At 44.8% G+C, this 16,766-nt stretch overlaps 1 protein-coding gene and 1 long non-coding RNA gene across 2 annotated transcripts in view; one reads left to right on the top strand and one right to left on the bottom strand.

Annotated features, from left to right (window-relative positions):
* The window catches only part of GNAI2 (G protein subunit alpha i2), a 124,515-nt gene extending 115,120 nt beyond the window's left edge, over nucleotides 1-9,395 (bottom strand). Inside the window, exon 1 of the mRNA XM_028718643.2 lies at nucleotides 9,009-9,395. Coding sequence (XP_028574476.1) covers nucleotides 9,009-9,126 — 118 coding nt within the window. The 5' untranslated portion in view covers nucleotides 9,127-9,395. The remainder of the gene's footprint in view (nucleotides 1-9,008) is intronic.
* A 137-nt stretch (nucleotides 9,396-9,532) lies between these two features.
* LOC114591518 (uncharacterized) lies at nucleotides 9,533-16,543 on the top strand. Its single transcript, XR_003705281.2, has 2 exons — nucleotides 9,533-11,962; nucleotides 15,712-16,543. It is a non-coding gene; the product is annotated as an uncharacterized LOC114591518 (long non-coding RNA).
* The last annotated feature ends 223 nt before the right edge of the window (nucleotides 16,544-16,766 follow it).

The raw sequence follows: 16,766 nt of genomic DNA on the forward strand, positions 1-16,766 counted from the left end.
GTCAGTGTCCAATTAAACAAGACACCTTTTTTGTCAATCGAAATGTTTCAACTGACAATAAAATGCTACAGACCTAGTTTCTAAGAAACCTTGTATAACTAAGAAAATACATAAATCAATAACTGCCAAGTCTTAACAATAATATTCATTTTGGGGGAAACTATTAATATATCATTGAACTTGATCATGTCAATGCTGTGTCAACCACTTAAGATCATGCACACAAAATTACTACAGACCCTCTCAGTTGTGGTTTGATGTTCCAGGAACACCAACAAGGCAGAGACTGGCAGCACCTATTTATATGAAATGAATGTGTGACAGAGTGTGTGGCTATGTTTATACTCAAATCTCCACCCCTGATCTGTTGTGGCCATGAGAAATTTGGAAGTTTTTCTGTTTTAGATTAAATGAACCTAGGCAGAATGCCTTAGCTAGAGGAAAAACCCAAACTGAAACCATGGTTTATGAAACTGCTTTGTTTCAAAAATAAAAATAAAATCAACCAGTTTAGGGCTCAGATGTAACACTAAACCGTGGCAAACCTAAAATGAAAATGGAAGATTCCAGTCTCACAACCACAGAAGCAGAATACATGTCCCTGAAGCTGGCTGTGGTTCATCCTTGTGGTACACAGGAACCTAGCCTCTGTACACACAGGTCCTGCTTTCTGAACACAATCCTTTTCAGGAAATCATTTGTTAGGCAAGTGTTCTCATAACGAGCTGACGATTTCCATTACTTCCTATGGGGAAACTTCTAATCCATGATTTCTCCCATCTCTCTCCTTTCTTCCCTCCCATTCTCCACCCTCCCTTCCATTGTTTCTGCCTGAAACTGTTGCAGTCAACCAGCAAAAGGCAAAGGAAAAACTGCTTTGCTTGAGTACTCCTGTTCCAATTTGTCTGATTTTTCTCCCTCACTCCATGGTTTCTGTCCAAAATGGTTGCAGCTGACCAACAAAACGCAAACAAAGATATGGACAAACTCTGGCTGTTTGGATATCTGAATCAGCCATTTGCGTAGTGAGATTTGGGTATAATTGTTTATGTTCACATAACTGAGATTTTGGATCACAAGCATTCCTATAGTGGGACCTTCATGTACTTACAATTCCAATACCAGTTTTGTTCAATACTTTGCTCCTTAAAGCCCATTTCAATAATATCTATATTAGGCATAGGCAAACTTGGCCCTCCAGATGTTTTGGGACTACAACTCCCATCATCCCTAGCTAACAGGACCAGTGGTCAGGGATGATGGGAATTGTAGTCCCAAAACATCTGGAGGGCTGAGTTTGCCTATGCCTGATCTATATCTTTTAGGTGATGCTTTCAGGAAATAAATACACACACACACGCAGAGAGAGAGAGAGAGAGAGAGAGAGAGAGAGAAGAAATCTGGAGAGCTGCTCACTTTGCATTGCAAAAGAACATATAAATTTAACAAGTTGCCAAATCCTCTTCCATCACAAGACTATTTCAATTACAATCCAAGAAATTAATTTGGCTGAAATGATTCTACATAGTTTGTTGCCAGAAAAATGATTTCTATGAATCTGGAAATAAAAACTTAAGTAAAATGAATACTCTGTGCATTTGCCTTCCCCATCTCATCAGTAGTTTTTCTTTTGGCTGCTAAGCGGAATTCAAGATTTTTCTTTTCAATATAAAAATCTTGGGTCCTCAAGAGATAGAAGCATACCAAGCACATCAGAAATGGCTAAGCCAATTATTTTTTAAAAGCTGTTTACTCACCCCCAAGAGGCAAGCCAAATTAAAAGAGCTCAGACACAAAAGCCACAAGGGGAAAGAAGCAAGTAAGGAAAGGAAATTTCTACTATGAAATGCTGTTTGCAAAAAACCTTCTACAGGCTTCATGGTCCAGGACATTCATAGACACTTTTCTTTGTTTCAAACATACATTATAAATAACAGAGAGGGGGAAAGACAGGAGAGGAATTTCTGATGTGGCAAAAAAAACCCACAACCCCCCCCCCCCCACAACCCTTGACATTGGTTATTTTTATCTTGTAAGGTCACAATTCTCAACCCACTTATTACGAGTCACTGCACTGAAGTCAAGGTGACTACTTTGAAGTAAGTGCTTTAAAGATTACATCCTTCAGCAGTTCTACACATCTTCTTAAGGCTATCACAACACAGCTGGAAAGTTTCACACCAACACAGCATCATTGAGGGGGGTAATTTATAACAGATGCATTCTACTGTACATTGTGTTCCTTTTTTAAAAAAATGGGTAATTTCAATATTCCCCCAGATTCTGGAGGTGAGCGATTTGAATAGACAATGTTTGATTTATTGAGCCGCAATAGTTTGGGGATACAGTATTAACATATGGCCCTGCTGGAATTGATTGTTACAAAACTAATAAATTTCATATACCATATGTTTAATAACGAACAAGCCTGAATTCTACATAATGCAAAGTAAAAAATGGAAGGGTGGTTGTTGTTTTAAAAAATAGTTTAAAACCAGATGAGCAGAAAGTGTCCTGAAATGGAAGGTTTAAATCACACGTTGGTTACTTAGCAGCACAAGGGTCCCTATGTGTCTGAGAACAGCAAAAATCAAGACAATAAGAGCCTTTTAAAAGACTGCTGAATATGCATGAGGATCAGAAATCGGAAAGTTTTAATATGAAAGAGGATATGCTGAGAACACCTCTGAAGCAACACCACAAAAAAAGTTGCCAGCATGATAATAAGGAACTAATGCTGTAGTCAAGTATCTGAATACTTCAGCTACTTTCCTGAAAGCAGCCAAGGTGCATCGACAGGGAAAAATAATACTTGTGCTGAGCAAGCTACTGCCGTCCTCTGCCCAGAAACCCGATTGCTTTGTATATATAAAAAGCAAAACTTCCCTCCACCCTAAGAAACTTCAATATTGTGTTTGAAGGCCCACATTTGATAATGCTGATCACTGGCTGATGCTCATCTTCCACTAGAGCAGAGTTTTCCAAACTTGGGTCTCCAGATGTTGTTTGACTACAACCCCCCATCATTGCTAGCTAGCAGGACCAATGGTCAGGGATGATAGGAACTGTAGTCCAAAAACAGCTAGAGACCCAAGTTTGGGAAACCCTGCGCTAGAGCAGTTCCACTCCCACTAGCTTTTGTTATAAATAATAATAGCCATAGGTTATGTCTACTTCTTCAGGCATACCTGATACAAACCTTCCATTATGTATGTACAGTGGTACCTCGGGTTAAGTACTTAATTCGTTTCGGAGGTCCGTTCTTAACCTGAAACTGTTCTTAACCTGAAGCACCACTTTAGCTAATGGGGCCTCCCGCTGCCGCCTCACTGCAGGACCACGATTTTTGTTGAAGCAAAGTTCTTAACCCGAGGTACTATTTCTGGGTTAGTGGACTCTATAACCTGAAGCGTATGTAACCTGAAGCACCACTGTATTATGATCGCAGGCTGCTGCTATCTTAGCAACAAGCCCACCCTCCTCTTGTGGAACCTGTTTCCTAAAGAAGTCCACCAAGCTCCTGCTTTGATGAGCTACAGTAGTCTTTGGGCTTTGGCCATTTGCTGTGCAGTGTGCTGCTGTAAACATTGAAAGGTTAGACCCCAACCTGGTGCCCTCCAGATGTTTAGGACAACTCTCCTAAGCTTCAGTGCTGTGGTCCAAATGCCCAGGTTGGGGAAGCCACTGTTTTATGGTATTTGCTTCTGGTTTCATTGGATGGTTTTGTTCTGGTTGGAAAGCTGCTTTGAAAGCTGAGCAGAATTATCATTTTCAACAGAGAAAGCCAGCCTCGTAACAAGGGCTTTCTGATAAACAGACTAATGGAGCACCACTCCAGTCATGACAAAGGCTTTAGCGGCTTCCCTGTTGCTGCTGTTTTAAAAGTCTATTTAAAAAATTTACTTGCCATATTTCCTGCGCTTTCTTGTAATGACTTGAAATTAACAAGCAATCCCAGGGTTTTTGTTTTAACATTAAGTGCGCAATTAGTATCCAGGCAGCAAGGAGTCTTGCATGACTGAATCATTTGCCACTGTTCTCTGTGAATTACAGCCTCTCCCCCTGCCACCCCCCCCCCCACAACCATTTCAAGTTAATCTCAACAATTACCCAGTTATGCCTTAGCATAAAAATAGGCTATTAATAAATCAGGGATTCAACACCATTTTACTTTTCTAATGAGAGAACAATGCCCATCAACTTTTTTGAAGTGCTGTGCACTTTTCAAAAAGTACTGTTATATGAGCTTCAATCTAATGGTTAAGTTAAACCATTAAATTGAACATCTGGACTCCAATTCCATTCCCACTTATTTGGGGGGTAAGATTCATGCAAGTCAGTGGGACTTGTGTAAAATTACATGCCTGTTATCTAAATGACAAAATGTGGCAATCCAAAGATAAGGTCTTTGAGGACAACAATATTTAACCCTTGCAAGTGAATAAATTACTGCCTTTGTCCCTACCAAAGCAAAATGTGGATTGTCACCTGCCTTTATCTCCATTAATGTATGGGAATCCACATGACACCCTCCTCATCCCAGTGTTGTTCCAGACCTTCCTCCTCCTCCAAAGTGGATTTTACAATCCTGGTTGTTTTGAACTTTCCAAGAATTGGAAATTTTGGCATTTATCTGTCTGGAGAGACAGTGGAAGTGCACATCATCGGGGGTAAAGTCAAACCATTGGAGAGTTACAGTGCCTACTGTGGTTTTAGAGATCATACAGGAGAGACATGTTTTATTGTAGCTGGGACAGATTTAAGTATTCGGTTTTGCTGTTTCTTCTCTCTGCACTCCTCCCAGCGGTCATTCCTCCTCTGGTCACTGGAATCATCTGCAAGGGATTCCCATACGGCAGGGTTAATGTTGCAAACCTTCATGTCATGTTTGCAGACATCTTTGTAATGCATAGTTGCTCTGCCAAAGGGCCTGGTGCCTGAAGCCAGCATGTTCTTGAGGATCCTGCCATCCTCCATTCTGTGTACATGACCCAAGCAAGTGTAGACGTCGCTGAGACGGAAGTGCAGACATGCTAGGAATGTGGGCTTGGAAGAGCACATCTTTGTTTGAGACTCTGTCCTGCCATGTGATGCCCAAAATCTTCCTGACACAACAGATATGAAAGACATTGCGGCATCATCCCTGGTGAGTGCAAGTTGCCCATGACTCACTTCAAAAAAATCAGTATGCTCCACATTCAACAAGCCTGGCAGACCTTCATCTTGGTATTGGTCATTAACATCACATTCTCCCATACCTTTTTGGAGAGGCAAGCCACTACTGTAGCTGCCTTGACAATACGTTTGTCCAGCTCAGTGTTGATGGAAAGGTTGCTAGTTACGTTGGAGTCCAGGTGGACAAAAGTATCTACCACCTCAAGCGTGTGGTCGCCAATGCTGATATGTGGAGTGCTAGTGGCATCCTGACCCAGGGTGTTGGTCTTCGTCTGGCTGATGGTGAGGCCGAACTCCATGCAAGCTTGGGCAAAACAGCCGAGGAGTCTCCGTACAGCTTCCTTGGAGTGCACTGTCAAGGCTGCATCATCTGCAAACAGGTTGCCAGGTTGAACAGACCTGAGACAACACTGGGATGAGGAGGAGTTAATATGGATGTCCCTACATTAATTGGAAAAAAGGCAGGTGCAAATGCAAATTTTGTTCTAGTGTGGACAAACCCAAAGAGGTTTCTTGTGGATTTGCATGCTATATTTAAGTGACACACAGACCAACAAATAATATTTGGTTTCCCCAAATCTTCTAAGTAGCACAGCTAATTCACTGCTAAAAGGTGCGGGTTTTTCCCCCTTTTCATTTTTTGATTAATTACATGACATGGAATGCCAAGATTTACATGCTATTGCCTTGTTTGTTTTAAAGAAAGGAAAATGCAAAGGCTAAATAGAGATTGGAGACCAGACTTGCCCTCTACTCACAGACCCAAACCCCGTAATCTATTCTACAGATTCTGCCAACAAAATTCAATGGAACTGCTTTGGGTGTTTATCCACATTAGCCTCATTACAAACTCTAAGCCCGAAAACTATTAAGAAATCCTACAATCTAGATCACTGCCACAGGGATTTATCATACTATTCAGAGGCAATTTTGTTCATCAACTTGCACAATGAAGTAGTTTATACTAGATTAGCAACCATCTCTCATAATGAATGTCCTGTTTCACAGCGGGGGGGGGGGGGGGGGAGAACAAGCACAGTCATTTCTAAGTGCAGCTGCAATCCTGAGCAAACCATAATCAACCAATGGCCTCAGCACCATTTGTAAAATGGGAGATAAAAACTGCCGCAGCTCTCAGGTACTAATCAAGCAATCATATTGAGCATTACTAATGCATAGTTTCCAAAGGGGCAAGAACCTTTGGAGCTAGTATGGTACAGTGATTAGAGTGCTAAACTAGGAACTGAGACCCAAGATTCAAATCCTGTCTCAGCCATGAAGCTCAAGGGTGACCTTAGGCCAGTCGCTGTCTTTCAGCCTCACCTACATTACAGGATTGTTGTGCGGCTAAAATGGAGATGGGGAGAACAACGTGTGCTACCTAGAGATCCCCTGATATAAATGCAACAATAAATAATAATTTAAAATAGACAGTGATCCTAAGTGTGCTTACCTGGAAATAAGTTCTACTGAAATAAAATGGACTCTCTGCCAAATAAATGGGCTTGAGATTGGGTTATCTGATTTACTTTTCAAGCTCTGTGTTGCTAGATGCTGAAGGCACTAAACTTATTCCTGCTGCTTTGTGTTTGCCTAAACAGAAAGAGATGTCTTGCTTTCATTGTTTCGTGATAACTCTCTTGTCTTGTTCCCCATTTTACCCTCCTGAAAAAATGGCTTTCATTTTAGTCAACTTCTGTTAAGCTGCCAGCAGCAGTCTTTTACTTCCTGTATTTTTGGGTTAACCACCATAACAGACTGTCCCAGCTGCCAGGAACTCACTATAGAACACAATTTGAGGGTTTACGAACTAACGATGCAGTCAAATACACCTCTAAGGTAAAAGGTAAAGGACCCCTGGACGGTTAAGCCCAGTCAAGTTTGTCCACAGACAGCTACACCTCTACTAGGAAGCTAAGTGTGTATAAGATTGCATCTTAGGGCTGCAACACTTGCCTGGAAGTACATCCCACTAACTTAGGCAGAATTTACCCCTGGGTTAACATGGATAGGAGTGGTCTACAGTTCACACTCTTTGGAAATATTACACAAAGGAGACAATGGAAAGTTGTTTAGGAGACTCAAAATCTGCTTTTACTCTCGAAAGTCAGGAGACAAAGAACTGTGGTGCCAGAAGATTAATTAGTTGCTTTACAAAATCCTGTCTGAAGGTTCCAGGAGAAAAGAACTTTTCATTCTGGACTGAAACGTTGCTAAAAACCACGGACATCATTGAACAGAACAGAAAAGTGTTTTAGAAACAGCAATACGCATTGCTTGGACTGGTGTGAGAACTAGAAAATGAAAACACTCAACATGTCAGTTCATGTCATGTACATTACTCCCTCTTTTTTCAAATGATTCCCCGTCGTAAGATCGCAGCAGAAAATAAAATGACATTGAAGACGTTGATCCATATGACAAAATAAGTCCAACCAATCACTCCTTTTGTGTTTCCAGGCTAGCTGCTCAAACCTAAACATACAGATAACCCACAGCTACTTTCATGTATGAAAATACAGTACAGTAAACGAGTCCAGAGAGCTCCTAAACTTTAGATGTTGCATAGCATATGAAAATATTATGCAGAAAATATTGTTCACATGAAGAATCACCCAGAAGCATGCTAAGAGTCCACATATGAATCTTTTACTTTGGTTTTACTTCTCCAGGCTTGCACAGTGATGAACTCCCAAAAAAGAAGAAAAAGCGTGCAAGAGCAAAGTTTCATAGACGAAGAGGCCCTAGGCACTGAAGGAAACTAAAGACACAGAGAAATGTTCAAACCATCTTAACCACTGAAGAGGGAGAAACACATCTTTATTTATTTATTTTTACAGAGCAGAATGACAAGGGAGATTCACCATCTAAAAATGAACAGAGACCACCCTTCCATTTCCTACTGGGACAACTGCCTGCTCTCTCTGCAAGCATTCTCTACTTATTTGCAGTTTAGATTATTCTTTCCTAACACCACCAGGGCTGGCAGGGAGCAGACAGAAAGTGGGGGTCGGCCACCAACACAGTATCAAGACAACCATTGTGAGGACGTGAAAATGGAGGGGCATCTCAGCATGTGAACTTTGGGGAGATAATCATAAAGGCCAGCTACTGTAAAGAAATAAGTAACTGAGGACTCCTATGCTAAATTTGGAAAAGCAAGTAGGATAGGAAGGGGGGGGGGGAGAGAAGAGGAAGTCTTAATGACAACGTATTTTACAGGAATTGCAGTGCTGATTCGAGGGCACAGCCCTTACAGTTCCTAGAGGGTGAGGAAACTGTATGTTCCACTGAGCCACGTTACATGGCTTTTGGAAAAAAAGGGGGGGGGAGTCCCGAGGAGAGCGCTGCCGATCCCCATTTGCCGCTGTAAGGAGTCCAGGAGCAGAACGAGCGGATTCAGAGTTGGGCGAAAAGCAGCGGGGCTCGGGCAGGGCCAGGGGTGGGGCGGCGGCCGCAGAGATAGAAAGGGGGCGGCGGGTTCAGAAGCCACGGCGAAATTCGGAGAGGAGGGTCCTGGAAAGTCCCTCAAGTCCAAGGGAAAAGGCAATGCAGGGGGGGGGGGGGACAGAGCGGGAGGCGCGAGTCGGCGGACCTAGACGGCCGGGGCGGGTGGGCGCTTCCTCTAAAGCGGCGGCGCTCCGCCCGTTTACTTGGGAGTAAGCGCCGTCGAACTCCGAGAGGCTTCCTTCCGAGTAAGCCTTCGAAGGCTGGGGCTGCAGAAGGCGCCTCGTCGGGGGAAGGCGGCGCATTGGGGGGAGGGGGCCCCGCATCCCCGGGGCACGAGAAGCAGGCGGAGGGGGGGAGGGACACGACGACGGCGCGGCTCTCACCGAGGAGGAGCAGCTTCACCTCCCGCGCCGCTTTCTCGCCGTCCTCGCGGAGGTTCTTGTCGATCATCTTGGAGCGCTCGGCGGCCGCTTTGTCCTCGGCGCTCACGGTGCAGCCCATGGCGCCGCTGGGCTCGTGCCGGCCGCGGAGAGACTGTCGGGTAGAGCGAGCAAACGCGAGCGGAGCCCGGGCTGCCTCGGCTCGGCTTGGCTTGGCGCTGAGTCGGGGAGCTGGCAACCGAGGGGGTGGGGCCGGGGGTCGCTGCCCCGCGCGGGCGGATAGGCGTCGTCGGGCAGGGCGGTGCTGCTCGCTGGCTTCCTCCGTTGCCCTCCGGGTGCCGGCGCGGCGGGCTCTGAGCAGCCGCTGGCTGGGGCGGAGGGGGAAGAGGGCGGGGATCCGGGGGGCGGGCCCGTTCCGCTCAGCCCCAGCTCGGCTCGGCGCTCACGGGCGGGGAGGAGGAGGGGAATTCGGGCGGGCTTGTCGTCAGCGAGCCGAGGGAGGAGGAGAAGGAGGGGCGGCCCCGCACGCGCAGCAGTGTGGGGCTGGGGTGGAGAGAGGGAAGAGGCGCTGGGGCGCAACTCCGAGCGGCGTGGAGACGGAGGCTGAGGGAGGTGGAGGGCGGCGCGCGCCGGGATGGGCGCGAGAAGGCAGCTTGCGAAGGAGCGGGCTGAGGGCGCAGTGGGAACGAAGCGGCTGCTGCGGGACCGCGCGCGCGGGTTTGGCGGGAACGGAAGGAGCCGAAGCAGGGCCGGAGGCTTGTGCGTCAAGACGCGCGTTCCGCGTTCTCTGAACGAGAATTGAGAGGAACTCGTGGCAGTATGCGCCGGAGCGGCTGCGAATTCGGGCAGCCTGGAACTGGGGGCTGCTGTAAAAGTCTGCCAATGGCCTGTTGAAACGGGGGGGGGGGGGCGGGTCGAAGCACGCGGAAAGTATATAGAGACGCCACCGAAAGCAGCTTCCCCACATAGTCAGTCATCCCTTCCTGGTTTAAAACAATAACAACAACATTTATTGTGGGTGCGGATCTGCACTATCAATTTAGTCTCAAGCTGGCACGCATGTGCTGGTGGTGTTGAGACTCAATTGATGTGGGAACAGGGCAAGGAAGCTGTGCAATAGGGAAGCCTTGTTGGCTGCGCGTGCAGGGTGACTGCAATGTGTGCTCAGGCTTTTACTGTGTGGCATATGTGTACAGGAGTCCAGTGTGTCAAACCAGGGTGAGATCTATATTTTCTCCATGGAAATCTGCATCCTCAGGGTGAGTTTCCCAACCCACAGCCTTATCATGCGGTATAATCTGCCACCTGAGTTGTAACCATCACGTAGTGGGTTTCGCAGCCTGCAAATGGCACTTCTGGCAGGACCAGGGGAACTCGCATGATGAGTTGTATTGAACAATTGGTTCAGCAATGGTAGTTCTGCAAGAGGATGGTGATCCCCATGGCAAATATAGCATCTAAACATACCTCTGACTGCCTTCTAGAAATCTGGGGAACTAGGAAGATGGGTAAAAATTCACCACGTGGCCATACATCCTAGGCTTCGGTCATGCCATGGTTTCATGTGCACTGCTTCATGTTTACAAGAAGAAACCATGTGACCACCCAGTGTACAGGCTAAACTGCAAGAACCTAACCTAGGCAAGACTCTCAGCCCAGGCACTGCTGTGATCTGTGGAAGAATCTACAAGAGGCAAGAAAGGATAAAGGCTAGGAGAGGATGGAAAGACAGTCAAAATAACTTATTGAAACAAACTTCTATAATATTAGTGGTCTGGAAATATATAATCAGCTTTGTATATCTCTAACCCCTCTGCTAATAATGCTGTCTCACACAAACATTTTTTAATCCATTGGAGATGCCCTGCTCATATTCTCATCAGTAAAGGAAGTAAGAACTAATGTGGACAGCAGCCAGTGGCGTAGCGTGGGTTGTCAGCACCCGGGGCAAGGCAAGTAATTTGCGCCCCCTAACCCGTGGATTTGCGCCCCCTAACCTGTGGATTTGCCCTAACCCCAGATGTTGCGCCCAGTGCGGCCGGCCCCCCCTGCACCCCCCACGCTACGCCACTGACAGCAGCAAAGCCTTTTCAGCAGTTGCTCAGCCTAGCCCACTGGGCAAGGTCATTGTGAGCTCTGAGCTCTTTGAAAGAAGGTTGGGATAAACATTTAGTACATAAATATAAAACATACTCTTTGTTGAGGCATTTATACACAACTTCTCTTCCGCCTTAGGACAGCAAAGTGAGGCATTTCCCCCCCTCCACACACACACACACAAATGTTTCACAGCCTTTGAAAGCGTTGGCATAGGTTGCTGTGATTTTATGCTCTGGTTGTTATTTTGTTTTATGACTGCTGTAATTTTATTATGATTGTGCTTTATTGCCTTCCAGTGACGAATATTATGTTACTTCATAGGTCTTACGTTGTAAGCTATCCTGAGCCTAAAGGGATACGATAGGGTATTAAATTTTTAAAGAAAAGCAATAAGGCAGAAGGCCTGAGCTATGGCTAGTCTTGCACTGTGCTGGTCAAATCAAGAACTTGGAAGGAATAGATGGATAAGGGGAAAACAGCCAGACATGTGTATGTAAAAAACAAATCAAAAACCCTTTTACTATTAATAAATTGCTAGTGTCATACATGACACTTTGCATGGCAACATACACAGTCCCTGCCCTTACAATCTAATTTTATACTTTAAAAAGACAAAAATGGGGAGAGAAATGTAAACAGAAGAAGAGTTCTCAATGGATCTTTTGCACTCAAGTTTTCAGGGTTGGATCCAGAGAAGTAAAAAGGAAACTCTGCTTGTATAAAGGGGCCTCCCTGGTATCTCCTTCCTCCTACAGCATTCTGTGACACTGCCCCAAGTTGCTCTTGATAATACCCTCTAGGATAGCATGAAATTGAAGCACAGGGCACTGAAGAAGGATGGGAATTGGCTGCCTTGAGTAAGTGAAAATTATTTCTCACTTGTGTAAGATACCTCTGAATCTAGCCTTCCATATTTTAAACCATCAAGTTTAGAGGGTATTCAAGGTTTACATTTCCTGCCTGGAAGTCAGAAATTCAATTGATGCCCCACTGAAATTCTGTTTTTGGCCTTTTTTAGTTGTTGTGGTTTTAGGGTCTCCCAAGAGTAAACATCTACCAACTTATTAGATGGAATGCATTTACTTTATTTAGCACATTTGCTCAGAATTGGTTTGGGCAAGAAGTCGATGGAGCAATGACCCCACACAGACCTCAACTTTACTGTTTTCTTCAGTGTCCTTGGCTTCCTTAAAAGATGAAGAGGGAACGGGAAAGTGCAAGTGTCTTGTTCATGTGCCTCTTTGTGATGTCAGAAGCAGAACTTTTGCATCCTCGCTCTCACCCTGTGGCTGGTGAGGTGCAAAATTTCCAAGTGTGGGTACAAATGAAGATGTAAAAGTTCTGCTTTAGATGTCAAGGAAATAGGAAGTATGAAATTGTCTGGAATTTTGGAGTAAAGGAGCTTTTCTTCTAATAGTCCATCGAAAACTGACAAAGCCGTTGTTCATTTTATTGATGTTACAAAAGAAACCAAATAAAACCTTGTTTGTTTGTTTGTTTAAAAAAAGACAAAGCAGGTGATTCCTTGATTGAGTGCCTATATCCACTGTCAGAGACAGTATGCTTCTAAATGCTAATCGCTGGGAATCACAAGTGGGAGAGTGCTGTGTGCTCAGGTCTGGTTTTCGGACTTCTGGTGGGCCACTGAACAGGATGCTGGACTAGATGGACCATTATCCTGATGCAGCAGGCTCCTCTTATGTCCTTATACATCATAATAGGCTAAAGGACAATTAAAAAATGAAACTGAATCCAGACACAAGAGAGATATTGTGATTGGCATCTTGAACAGCTATGTCAACAGTGATTTTAGAAAGGGTTGCACTCCCCGCACCCGAAATGAGATTTGCAGCCTGGACTCAGCTTTGCTGATTCCCAGACAGCCACTGGGCCCAGAAGTACGGTACTTTATTCCGGCTTCAGTTCATGAATCTGGCTGGGACATGTTTTCTCCAAAATGGATTTAACCACTGACATTCATACCCTGGCAACCTGTTTCAGCAACTGTTTAGATTACCGCAATGTGCTTTTTGTGGAGCAACTATTCAAGGTGGCCCAGAAACTACCCAAAATATAGCTCTTCAGCTTCTGGCAGATTCAAGGGTCAGAGAACCCATGACAATGATTTTGGTTCAGCGGCAGCAACAGATGCTGATAAAACTTCTGAGCCAAATTCAGAGTTCTCATTGAAGCCCTAAATGGCCTGGGCCCTAGCCTACGGTACAAAAGTAAAATTTGCATGCCCACTTTTGACTCTGGCCCCACCTACCACTGTCACATGTGGCCCACACCTAGAGGGGAATGTGTGGATTGAAAAGGGTCCCCCACCCTTGGCTTATACATCTGTAACTGGCTAAAAAAAAAACAGCCATTGGGCTCATGCTTAGCAATTTTAATTTCATACAACTGCATGCCTGACAATTCAAGCATGCTTTCCTCTATTTACATGCATCACTGCGCTGACAGACGTATACCAGATCTTTCTCTGGCTTGATTGGTGGAAAAGAAGGTCAGTGCTTATAGTACCAGTGTTTGCAGCTGCCCAGACCAGCTCAAGCTAGCCTCAAGTGTGGGAGTGTGTTGCTCACGAGGCACAAGCCCAAGCCTTGCTCTCAATAATAATAAAAAGCTGTTTATTCATTGCAGCTGCAAGGAATGCCAACAGTGGCCACAAAACTAAATACTGTGACTCCTCAAGCCAAGTCTTTTCAGGAAGAATGGCTGATTGGAAGTTTTCATCACTGCAGATAGATTGCCCAAAACATTGCTCTCATTCAACACGTAAGAATCACCCAGAGATGGAGGTGATTGCCCCTATTTTGTGGGAGGGATTCAAGTGCAGAGCTGAAATTTTGGTTTGTGCAATCAAAGTGGATTAAAGTGCTCTGTTACCCAACCACAACAAAACCATTTGAAACACACACACAAAAACCCTGACCTTTTGTGTTTAGGAAAGTGATGGGAAAATGCATCAGAAAGTGGGTGAATGAATGGTTAATGGGAATACATGTAAATTCCTCACAAGCAAATTGGGCCCATGTGGTTAGGCTATTGTGGTGGAGGAACAGTTACAGCCAGTTGATGCTAGGAGAAAGCACTCATAGCCACAGAGGTCACTTGGGCCTCTAGTGACAAGAGATGGGTCAAGGAATACTCCCAGACTGCAGAATTGATCCTTCAGAGGGAGGGCAACAACATCCAGAATGGAAGATTGACTTATCACCCACCCACCCACCCGGCCTCCATTTTACCAGGAATCAAGCTCAATTTATTGTCCAGTGTTTGTGCTGACTAAGTTGTAATGGAGAAACAGCAGTACTGATAATATTTTACTCCCAAACTCTCAATGGGTTCATATAGATGCTGAACAGGGGAGAGGATATTCCAGCACCCTATAGCATAAACACTGGGGGGAGGGGTGAAGAACCCTCTCCCACTGGAACAGAACCACCACCCATTCCACAGAATCAATCCAGAAGGATAACATGGTTAATGGTACCAAAAGCTGCTGAGAGATCAAGCAGAAGGAGTAGGGTTGTGCTCCCCTTGTCAACACTGATTCAGTCCCAAACACAGTCTTGAACCCAGACTGGCATGGATCCAGTCTCATCCAGGAATGTCCAGTGGTTCTGCCACAGCTCTCTCAGTCACTTTCCCAGAAAGGGAGTATTTGCAGCTGGGTGATAGTTGTTGCAACCCATTGGGTCCAGGACTCCTTTCTTCAGTTGTGGCTGCACCATTGCCTCCTTTAAGGTGGCAGGCACCACCACCTCACTCAAATAAATGTTCCCCATGCCCTGGACACACCATTCAACACCCCGCAGCTAAGTTCACCAGCCATGATGGGCAGGAATCAAGAGGGCAAGTAGTTGGGAGCATCTGTGCAAGCATCTGTGCCCATGTCCTGTTTGCGTATTGTTTATAAGTATTGATAAGACAACTAGTTTGTAAAATAGAGATTTTTGATAAGCACTCTGATTCCTAACACTTTGAATGGAATGATTGCAACTGTTTAATGTGTCTTGGTTTTGCATAAAAGAGTGTCAAACTGTTGGATTTATTTATTTATTTTTAAAGCATTTTCCCTCTATACTGTATTTTAGAATTTCCCCTACTATTCTTTCCTAATTTAACAGTCACCTAGTTTGTCACCATGCAGGACAAACTAAAGGAGATTGATACAGGGCCATTGGCAATAGCTCGTTATACAGTGACACAGCTGTCAGATAAAATGAAATTGAGCTGGTGGAAAGAGTGTGATTCCGTAATAGAACCATGTGCAATCCTTCATAAAAATATAGCTGGAGGGTAGACTGTAGTTCCATGCACTTACATAAGGGCTAGGAATAGCATAACAGCCATACACCAAGGTGCCCCAGGAGATTTTCCTTCTAATTACCAGCTCCATTAAATTATTGTGATCAGTAGATTAGCCACCTCCGTGTAAGGGTCTGATTAACCAAACACAAGGTACGTCTATCAACTTTGGAATGAATCTATGTATTGTAACACTGCATCAGAATCTGTCCTCTAATCTTCCTGATGCATTGTTGAAATGGTTGTGTTGCTTACCTGTACAGTTTTTTGTTGTTTGCTTCCCTTCCAGCCCAGACACAGCTGCTAGCTTTGGGAGCTGTATCAGAAGTGAGGAACTGGGACCTTAAACATATGAATCTGCATTGCTTGCAGTTTGTTCCACCTCTGCACAAAACTAGCAATTTCATAACAGATCTAAAGCTCTGTGGATGCTCTGCTACCCAAGGTACATGCAGACTCTTCTACCAGGAAGGCCCCATGCCAATTTTCCAAAAGGAAGAGCACTAGTGTATGTGAGCCTCTGTTGGCTTTTGGATTTACTTGGAGCATAAACAAGTGTGGCCCTTGTATGAAGGATAGAAGGTGGGAAAATTGTGTTCTGAAAGGGTCACTTCACACATGCAAAACAGAAGCTTGGTAGATGCTTTGAATAACCCAACTTTGCAGAGGCTGCTCTATACAGCCTGTTGTTTCTGTGAAACCACTTTTTGTGGAATTCTGACAATATTATTTGCTCCTGTGGAAGGAAGGGCAGGATATACATGAATAAAGCAAAAATATTCATTGCATCTCTATAACCCCTCTATTTGGAAGTTTTGAATACTGTATTACCACTGCTGCCTGTCAAGCTGTTTCAGATAAAGTCATGCTGTGATGAGAAGCCTTCACACTGTTGTGTTACATCACAGTTTCTATGTGTGAACTGAGCCTCAGGCCATGAGAAAAAGGAGGAAGGAACAGAAACTGGTGTTTGTTTTAATTTCAGACTAATTATGGTTAGTTTGTTTCTGGGATTTGGTTGCCACTTTTGGGAGATCAACTTTTTTTGTTCCTAACTCAGCACCCTCTGCCAAGTTCCCAGTATGCATCTGTCAAGGAAATAAAACCAGGTCCTGCTCCTACTGGATTTATTTTGCGCTGTTGTACGTTATCTGCTTTTCTGTAGGTCTCTAAATGCCAGTCTGATATGCAGAAAGGGTGGGGACTCCAGATGGTCAGTATTTTGTGGGAGGGATTCAAGCGGATACCTGAAATTTAGGTTTGGGAAATTAGTAGATTGAAACCCTCTGCCCCCCCATACAACATATCCACTCATGGGCATAGCCAAGGTGGGGGTGCAGGGAG

The sequence above is a fragment of the Podarcis muralis genome, chromosome 2 (genome assembly GCF_964188315.1).
Source record: "Podarcis muralis chromosome 2, rPodMur119.hap1.1, whole genome shotgun sequence".
In the NCBI taxonomy this organism is placed as follows: domain Eukaryota; kingdom Metazoa; phylum Chordata; class Lepidosauria; order Squamata; family Lacertidae; genus Podarcis; species Podarcis muralis.